The 9436-nt window shown below is 53.8% G+C and overlaps 1 protein-coding gene across 1 annotated transcript; it reads right to left on the reverse strand.

Annotated features, from left to right (window-relative positions):
* Positions 1-79: 79 nt before the first annotated feature.
* Positions 80-8420, reverse strand: MAP1LC3B (microtubule associated protein 1 light chain 3 beta). Its single transcript, XM_084294779.1, has 4 exons — positions 8283-8420; positions 6055-6110; positions 3674-3780; positions 80-1874 (listed from the first exon to the last, which is right to left on the reverse strand). Exons 1-4 carry the CDS (start codon positions 8320-8322, stop codon positions 1700-1702), a joined length of 378 nt encoding a protein of 125 aa, XP_084150905.1. The 5' UTR covers positions 8323-8420; the 3' UTR covers positions 80-1699.
* Between the last annotated feature and the right edge of the window lie 1016 nt (positions 8421-9436).

A 9436-nucleotide genomic window follows, 5' to 3' on the forward strand; every position in this document is an offset into this window, starting at 1 on the left:
CGGGCAGAATCACACCTCTGCCCTTCCCAGCAGGCAGAGATTGGAGAAAGCTGACTACAAATAACCACGCAAGGCATGATGAAGTTGGGATGTAATCCATCCATATCAGCACTGTATTAATTTTAAAAAAGCAACATTTGTACAGGAATATCAGTCAATCACGTCGTAATTACAAGTATGGTTGTCAGTTATGAGTTAAACAATTTCTTACACAAACAGAACTAAACATAGAACAAGCTGCATTTAAAAGTTTACGCCGGAATAAAAACACAAAGAACATTAAAAAATTTGAAGTAAGCATCGTGACCAAGATTCATGCAAAGAGGTGTAGGTAGGTACAAATTGTACACCTTATTGAGCTAGAGTGCCAAGACGCAGTAGTATTGCTTCTTTTTCCCCCCTTATAGTAAGTTAGCTTCCAGTAACAGATGTAGTTAGTTCACAGACACAGAATATACACGAGTAATCGCATCCTGCTACACTTCACTTGACAACAACCTAGAGGAAAAACACAGGTCCTACCAGATACCTTTCCTCTGCACCGGCTGCCTCCCCGCTCAGGGCAAGGAGCGACACCAAGCTTTGCCAAACCCCATGCAAGCGGCAGGAGACGTCAGCGATGGTAAGAAATAAACTCATTTGTTCGTCAGATCTCGACAGCAACTCCTGGACGTCAAAAAAAAAATAAAAATAAAATGCTGCTAGGAGCAGATCTCCCTGACCCCGCCGGCGGTAACATGCAAAAGAAGTGACAGAATGGCTGGGCAGCAAGGGGTCGTCCTTCCAGTAGCACGGCTGAGTCCAGTGCCGGGCTGCAGGGTGTAAAGCAGCCGCGAGCGTTGCGGGCGCTGCCCGTGCTGGCTCCCTCGGCTCCCTGCACGCTCTGCGGGGCGAGGGAACGGCTTCTTTTGGAAGCAAGCCCCTAGGGACATACAGTGTCTCACACAGGCATTGGAACTTCATAACAGACTGGAGTTTATTTCAACGTTACCTGTCCAGGTGGGTGTTGTTTTGTTTTGTTTTGTTTTGTTTTTACAGTTAACACTTCCTAAAACTACAATAAAGCTGTGGTGTTTGGTATGAGTTATTTCAGAAACCGGCACCGTTTCCTAAGTTGGCAGTGCCACAAGAACGGGAGACAAAAAGAGTTGTGCTCCCCCAGCTCACCCCAAGCGCTTGCCTTAACGCGCTGCAGCACTGACACCAACCTCATCGAGCTGCAGAAGACAAAGCTTTGGAACGTTATAACATAACTCGCTCTCATTAGAAGCCTTCCCATTTAAAAAAAAAAGAAAATATATTTATATAGCTTTACGGAATCACGGGGAGATTCTCCAGAAAACTGCCACACGCAACACTTTAGCTCCTCACTGGTGCCTGTTTGCTTGTTAAAGTCAATCGAGTGTCCCTTTCTTTGCAATTGTCACATGCACAATTGGGTTCCATTCAGAGAGTCCAGAAATGTAAATGTGCCTGTGTGGAATATTACAGCAGGTTTCAAAGCTGGAGGTGCTCGTCTGTACTGTTTAATAGTCACAAACAAGGCAAGGGAAGATAAGACACCTGCTAAAGCAAGACTATGCTAAGGTACTGAGAGCGGAGGTGACATCCGTTTCTTTCCCTGGGGTGTGTGTGGGGAGGAGTGGGGGTGACGGCCGAGTTTAAACCAGGATCCTAGGCCAGAAGCCGCTCGCGTGTCCTAAACGGAAGGTTGCGCTCCGAAAGTCTCCTGAGAGGCGTACACCATGTAGAGGAAGCCGTCCTCGTCCTTCTCGCTCTCGTACACCTCGGATATGGGCGTGGAGACGCTCACCATGCTGTGTCCGTTCACCAGCAGGAAGAACGCCTGGTTGGAGTTCAGCTGCAGGCGTCGCCTGTGAGGGGGAGGCCGGGGGAAAGGGGGTGCAGAGAGGTGGTTAGGTGTTCCCACGCAGGCGGGCAGAGCCAGCAGGGCCCAAACAAAGCCCCCCGCAGACAGCCGTAGGGTGTCCCCACCCAGAGCTGCCCTGCCCTCACCGAATTCATTCAGTTCCCACCCCAGAGCTGCGTTAAATTCACCTACCCGTGAAATTCACACGCATCCCGTGACAGAAATCCTTATTGCACCACAGCAGGAGGGCAGCAGAGGATCAGGGAGAGGTGCTCCCTGCCAGCACGGCGCTGGGGCAGCAGCAGCAGCAGCCACCCTGTGCGCCCAGCAAGCACGCACGGCCCGCGGGACGGGCGGCTTGCTGCTTCCTCGCTGGCACCCCGCTGGAAATACAACCCCAGGCTGACCTTGGGGATGCAGGCACATGCTGGGGGCAGGGCCTGAGCCTCTTAAACTCGCTCTGTCAGAGCTCTGTTTAACCTTCGAAGTGTCTTGCTCCCCCCAGGAGGAGAAGCACAGGAAGGGCAGCGAGCGACAGCTTTCCAGGCTGAGTGACACAGCTGACACCTGCCCCGTCCGTCCTGGGACACAGCAGTTCTGCTGAACCTCCTGCTGAAATCAGGCTTGCAGAGGGGCTGAGCAAGCAATAGAAACTCAGATATGTGGAAGTGCAACCAAGGAAATAAGAACTGCAGATGAGCGGGGCTGCCCCGCCGAGGAGCAGCTACCTGTGGGAAGGACAGGCCCACGTGGCTCGCTGGCTGTGCTCCAGGCAAGGGGCTGGCAGGGGAGCAAGTCCAGCCAGCGCTAAGTCAGCTGTCCACAAAGCCAGAGGGAAAAGGAGGGGAGAATCCTGCACCTCGCTGACAAACCTCTGGCCTGGGGCCTTCGTTAGAACTCCTTCGTTAGAACTCCCACATCCAAAGCCCTACCTCACTTTGTAACCCATTCAAGAGCCGGGATTTGCTGGAGGCAGTTTCTGTGGAAGCCTCCAAGGCAGGAGCTGTTTGGCCACGTGGGCCAGCAGTCAGTTTTTACAGCTCGTGTCCTGAAAGAACCTGCTACACCGTGACCAATGGAAAGCAAACGCTGGTTTGCTGCTCGCTTCCGAGTTTACCACTTGAGGACTCGCGCTAACCAAACTACTCCTTGACACCACGCCAGGAGAACCGCACTGCTAGCAGGATTTCTGACCGCACAACTTCTCCTCGAGGCTTATTCCCCCTTTGCCTTTTCTTTTAAGCAGCGTGGGGCCAGTCTGTGCAAACAGCTGGGCCACCACGACACCGGAACAGGGGCTTTTTGGGCCTGAACTCTGCCACTGAGGGAAACCTCGCTTCACACTCAGAGGATGCCAACATCAACCCTAAGCAGCAGCTCGGAGCCCTGGCAGCGAGCCCAAACTCCCCCTCCAGTGTGGGAAGAGGCAGGCACTCCAGAGGGCGACTCCCAGGCAGAACACCGAGAAGGCAGCCCAAAATAGGCGAGCAGGAAGCACTGGGGCCCTGGAGCAGAAGCACCCAGGTCAGACAGGGGTTGACAGCCCCAGAATCCCTCCCGCAGCGCTGGGCAGCAGTTATTTCTCTCCAAAGCAAGCTTAACAGCTCAATTCTTTTCAGAGTTTTCCCCCCAGCAATGCCAAAGGAATCACACCTTCCCAGGAATTTGTCCTGGTGGTGGTACAAGCACTTGTTTAGGTAAGTTTTCCATTTAAAGGGTTCCCAAATCCACACACCAGACGGGGAATTAACAGAATCACCCCCTTCATGTGACGCAACGAACACCGAAGCCACAGCATACTACCTGATAATTTTGATTAGCTCGCTCATGTTGACATGATCCGGCACCAGGAACTTGGTCTTATCCAGAACTGGAAGCTGCTTCTCCCCCTTGTACCGTTCAATGATCACCTGGAGAGAAACACGAAGAAAGGAGCAGATGTGAAAGGCAGAAACAGCGCCGGGTCCCCTCACTTCCACCCCCCTGTTAAACACAGCAAAGTAACGTGACACTGGTTAGATTCCACTTCACTTCACTTGTAAATGCAACACCTCAAACCCAAAAAGGCAAAGTGACAATTATTGTCACCTGCACCTCTCATTCTGTCTGCAAGAGACCTTCCACGGTGTCTCCAAGGCGTGAAACAAAGCCACTTTTGCAGGGCATAAAGCCTCAGAGGAGATAATTTCCTCCTCGTAATCTCAAGGCTCAGGAGCCAGTAATTCTGCCAGGGCTGCTATGGAGTAACTACTTAATTCATGAGGAAATCGTAGATTTGCCAATTTAAGCAGCACCCTGCCCAGCAACGGCACACGGCTCCTGCTTTTAAGGAATGAGCTCAGAATTCTCGCACCCCCCTTCCCACAGCTGTGGGGATTTTGTTGCTTTTAAATCGAGGGCAGCTACGTGACACCATTCCCTTGGATCGCTCCCATGCTCACGGGGTCTGGCTGTGGTGATATTCCAAAGCTGCACAGGTGAAGAGACATCGAGCCAACTTCATTACCTCAGGGAGAAGGCTTTCTGACATCGGTTTAAATAAATACTGGCTACTTCTGGAAAAATATTCGCAGTTTTTAATGGGGGTAGACCACGAACAACGGATTATTTCCAACAGCAGAATGGAAGATGGGAACAGCACAGGAGCAATTTACCTTCTAGCATGGCACTGCCATCCTAACTCACCCAGAACTGCTACTGATAACGCAGCAGTGACCCAAGCTAGAACACGACTGGCAACCAGAACAAGCCCCCAGGGACCCCAAGCAGGCTCGTGCCACGGCTGCCAGCACGCATCACTGCCTCCTGAGCAAGTAGCTTAGGAACCTCCGAATTTTTCCTAGTAGTATCTCCACGGCTGACCTAAAACGAGAGGTTTGCTGTAAATCTGTGGCTTTCCGTGCGCGGTCACAGAGCTGGGGGACTACGGCTGAGCGATCTGTGAAAGGTGGATGAAAAAGCAATTTTCTGTCAGGAAGGAGATTGCTGCGAAAGGGCCTTTTGGGAAGGCTGCAGACTGCAGAAAAGTCAGAAAATCTCTGCTATAAAGTATTAACTGGTCCCCACGCCCAGCAGCACAGCAAAAACAGCAGCCGTGGCTTAAAGATGAAGCAGCTTCAGGTTAAAGCGAAGCCGAAAACTTTTCAAGTTTACTTCACGTGGAGGCAGCAGCCACTTGTGAAAACCCTCGCGCTGGAACTGCTGCTTGCCAGCGGTTTGTTCCCTCCGAGGGGAAATTCTGTCACCATCAGCCCTCAGCACTGAGAACCAAAGGTGAAGGCACCCGATTGACACCTTTGCTCTGCCTCCCAAGATCTCCTAAACCCTTCCCAGTGCCACCAAAAGGCCAGCTCGTTGTTTTTTGTCACCCCCAGCCGCAAAGAACTCATCAGTAATACATCACAAAGTCCTTTGCTGCTACGATTAATGGTGTTCTTGGGGCTTTAGGCAAAGCACTGCCAGCAGGTCGGGAGAGGTGATGCTGCCCTGCTAATCAGGGGGGCAGTGTCCCTTCCTGTGGTCCCCGCCTTTTGCTTCCTAGGATGCTTTATTTGCATTTCTAACCCAGAGGATGCCATAAACGAAAGAAAATAAAAAGTTTAAGCTGCATTTGGAGCTGACCAGGTAAGGAAAAGTGAGAAGGTGAGGGCCCCCAAACTGAGGTGACCCAACAGTAGATGGAGAGGGTTGAAAACACACAGCACTCCTGCAGACCTCCAAGCTCATTGCTCTGCAGGCGTTCCAGTCTTTCTCACTACAGATTTATGATGAAAGCCACATCAGTCTCTGAACCACTATGCATTTTTCTCCATCAGCCTGTGCAGACTCTTCTTTCAGGGAAGAAAAATACATCCACTTCTGAGATAAGAAGAGCTGAACGCTCTGGAGAATCTCAGAGCTCGCTCTGGGCGTGGCTTTCTTTGAAACTGCGACAGGCAGCACAGGAAAGCTCCATTTCCTCCAGTCCCCAGCCAGCACCTTGCTGTAGCGTGCTGCCTGATGGTTACTAGCCTGAGAATGCTTCTGAAATCCAGGCCGAACAACCCTGAGCAGCCAAATGGTGATTTGGACATATCAGGACAGCTCTTTTACAGGTTTCTAACCAGGAAAATGGAAAAACAAAACAAAACAAACAAACAACAAAAAATAAGGTCAGAAATTGAAGTGGCAGGAATGAGACTTACCGGTATTTTGGTAGGATGCTGCTCTCGAATCAGCCGTACATCTTCAACTCTTTGCTCTGGAAGAGATCAAAAAAGAAAAAGGCTGTTCAAATATCCACATTTAATGTTGTCATTAATTTTTCTCAAGCACTGAAGAGGCCACAGAAGTAAAATCAGGAAAAGCAGTTTTCAAACAGCACAGCACCATCGAGAGCAAAAAACTCTCCTTTGACAGGTGACACTTTGCTTTGTATCCCGAGATGTCACCAACTGCACGCACGCTGGCTGGGTCTCCTAGAAAGCGTTACAGGACACGGATCCCCCCACACCTCTCGTTTTCTGCCCACTAATGCAGCCACAATCCCATAAATTTATGGCATCGGGTTACACCACCCAAGCTAATGACTACATATCCTGTGTTATTTCTGCAAGATCCCAGAAGAGGAAGTTGTCAACAATTAAAATTTGAGACCTAAGCCTCGCTGAAGCTGGGCAGCATCAGCTTACCCGGCAGGCTCTAGTATTACCCAATTACAGCTTTCTGTTTTGATTATGCTGCCCGCATTGTTGCAGAAGCCGTTGGTGGATTCGTGTGTACCTAGACGTTTCGCTGCTATCTGTGCCAGTTTTCGGGATAAAGTTCACCTCCCCTCAGACATAAATATCATGGCACAGATATTATAAACCGGGCTAAAGTACAACCGGGAGCCAAAGTAAACAGACGCACTTGCTTTCAGAGTCGGTTGCATCTGCTTCCACCCTACTTTCAGATTCGGTGAACTCAAATGTTAACCTCTGCAGTTCTTTTCGGAGCGCTGGGGCTTTCCAGGCCGTCTTCTAAACATCTCTGAGGATGACGGTGCGGTGTTGCATCACAGGCTGACCACAGCGAGGGAGAGGTGCTGCTCATGGGAGAGGAAGCACGGTGGCATGCTGCCGGCCCCGTCTCCCTGCTCTCCATCATCCCACATTAACTCCGTGCGCCTTTCACGAGCCCGGCGAGGAAATGCAACTCACGTGAATCACGGTTTGAGGCTGGGCGTGAATCAAGCAGAACTCAGGCAACCAGTATGCGAAGCCTTCAGCAGGCCGAGGAGGCTCCAGAGCCATCCCCAGGCACCTCCCGCTGCTGCGGGCCCTATGCACCAAAGCAACTTCAAGGCTCCACACCTCAGAGCCCGAGCCACGCACGCCACACAGCAGCATTAATACTCAAAGGGCAGGATAGTAGCTAATTAAAGTCCTTTTGAAAGATGAAAATAACCAGCAGCACAGGAGACACGTGGAGGGAACGAGCCCAGCCACCAAGGCAGCTGGCAGAGAGGAGCCGGGCTGACTTGTCAGCCAAAACAGGTTCGTCGTGGCGATGTTATCCAGCACAACTCCTTGAAGCAGGGCAGGCACAAGCCCAGGGCCAGGCAAATCGCTGAGATTATTGTACACGGCGTGTTCAAACCCAGGCTTCGGTCAGCCTCAGATAAACACAGTTCTCTGACGACATTAGTTGCAGTGGCAACTGCTTGGCTGCCATCCTAGCTGAACTTAATACCTGCAGCAGAGGCTGTTGACAGGGTCGCGACCAGTTTTGGAAGACTCCAAGAGAAAGGGGCAGCTGAAACACGGGCTCGGCTACACCAAAACCCCGCCGGCTTCAAGGCAGGGAGCAGCTTACGTTGAGCAGAACAACAAAGGCGAGGGTGGGGAGGACAGAAAGCTGTCTTAAGCAGCTTGACTCCAAGCAGAAAGGAAAGAAGGAAGGGAAAACCTGCAGCGATGCCTTTTATCCATTCCGGTTCACGGAGGGGTGGGTGCCCGGCCGTGTTTCAGGCCACAGAGCTCCATGGTCTCTGCTCTCCCACCCTGGGTGCTGGCAGCGCCCTGTCAGGGCTGTCCTTTCCAGCAAGGCGCTAATCTCCTTGCCCCAGCCAGCGTTACGCAGCTCTTTTCGACGCCTCGCTTCTTCCACCTCAGGCCGCCCGGAGCACCAGGCTCCGGCTCAGCCCCGGCTCCTCAGGCCGAGACCCCCCCCGGGGACCGGGGGCTCCCCTCACGAAGATGGCGGCAGCCTCGGGGGGTTCCCCTAGCACCCCACGATACCCCCCCGACCCCTCAAAAACCCGATCCCCGAAGGCCCGGCTCCCCCCGCCTCGCTCTCCCCATCCCTCATCCCGGCCCCTCCGCAGCTCCGAGGCTGTGGGGGCAGCTCGTTGTGCTCCCCCCCCTGCTCCCCGTTCCCTCCCGGGGCTCACCGAAGGTGCGGCGCTGCTTGAAGCTCTTCTCCGAGGGCATGGCGGCGGCTCGGCCTCCGGCCCGGCGGCGGCTCCTTCACGGCAGCGGCGGCGGCGGCCAACTGCGAGTGGCGGCGCCCGCCCCTCACCGCCGCCCCCAGCGCCTCGGCCGTCAGCTGATGGCGGCGTCACGGCCGGGGCGGGCGCTGCCGGCAGCCGGGGAGCAGCCGCCGCCATCCCGAGTGTGGCGCCGCCCGACAACGGCCCCGCGCTGCGAGGTGGAGGGGAGCCGAAGCGACCCGACATGTTGGGGCTGAGGGGCTGTGCCCCCCCCTCTGGGACGCCTCAGTGATATTGCTATGGGCACCTCAGAACGCCCTGCTGGGTTGTTCCTTGGTGATACGCTGCCATGGCTGCCTCGGAACGCGCCATGTTGTGCCTCAGTGACACTTTGCTATGGCTGCCTCAGAGCGCCCTGCTTTGTTTCCCTCATGGACACACCGCCATGGCCACCTCAGGGTGCCCCCACCATAGTTGCCTCAGAGTGCCCTGCCATGTTCCCCCTCAGAGGCACCTGGCCATGTTGTTCCTCAGCGACACACTGCCATGGCCGACTTAGAGCACCCTGACATGTTCCCTGTCAGAGACATCCCGCCATGGCCTCCTCAGAACAGACCACCATGTTGTGCCTGGGACACTTCGCCGTGGCTGCCTCAGAGCACCCTGCCATGTTCCCTGTCAGAGACACCCACCATGGCTGCCTCAGAACGCCCCACCATGTTCTTCTGTGACACCCCACCATGTCCGCCTCAGAGTGCCCCATGCTGTTCCTCAGCGACACCCCACCATGTCCCCCTTCAGCTACACCCCGCCATGGCTGCCTCAGTGTCCCTTCATGTCCCCCTTCAGCAACACCCCGCCATGGCCACCTCGGGGTGTCCCTCCACGTCCCCTCCCAGCAACAGGCAGCTGCAGTCCCCTCAGAAGCAATCAGCACTGTTTGTTTATCAAGGTAAGCACAGCATTTGCTTTCTCACAGCCCTCAGCAATCTCTCCCGATGGTCGTTGCCTTTAAAAGATCATCGAGAGAGCCTTGCAGGGACATGGGTCGTCTCTGGCGGCACTGTGGGTGTTGGGTTTGTTAAAAACACGGCAAAGGAGACGTTCAGTGCTTT

This window comes from Netta rufina (assembly GCF_964035555.1).
Source record: "Netta rufina genome assembly, chromosome: 13".
Lineage (NCBI taxonomy): Eukaryota > Metazoa > Chordata > Aves > Anseriformes > Anatidae > Netta > Netta rufina.

What these genes read in the sequence shown, in the direction of transcription:
- MAP1LC3B (XM_084294779.1), bottom strand. Translation starts at nt 8,322, where the DNA reads ATGCCCTCGGAGAAGAGCTTCAAGCAGCGCCGCACCTTCG. An exon ending in CAAGCAGCGCCGCACCTTCG is followed by an intron (nt 6,111 to 8,282) that starts GTGAGCCCCGGG and finishes GATCTCTTCCAG; the next exon opens with AGCAAAGAGTTGAAGATGTA. An exon ending in GAGCTAATCAAAATTATCAG is followed by an intron (nt 1,875 to 3,673) that starts GTAGTATGCTGT and finishes TCCCCCTCACAG; the next exon opens with GCGACGCCTGCAGCTGAACT.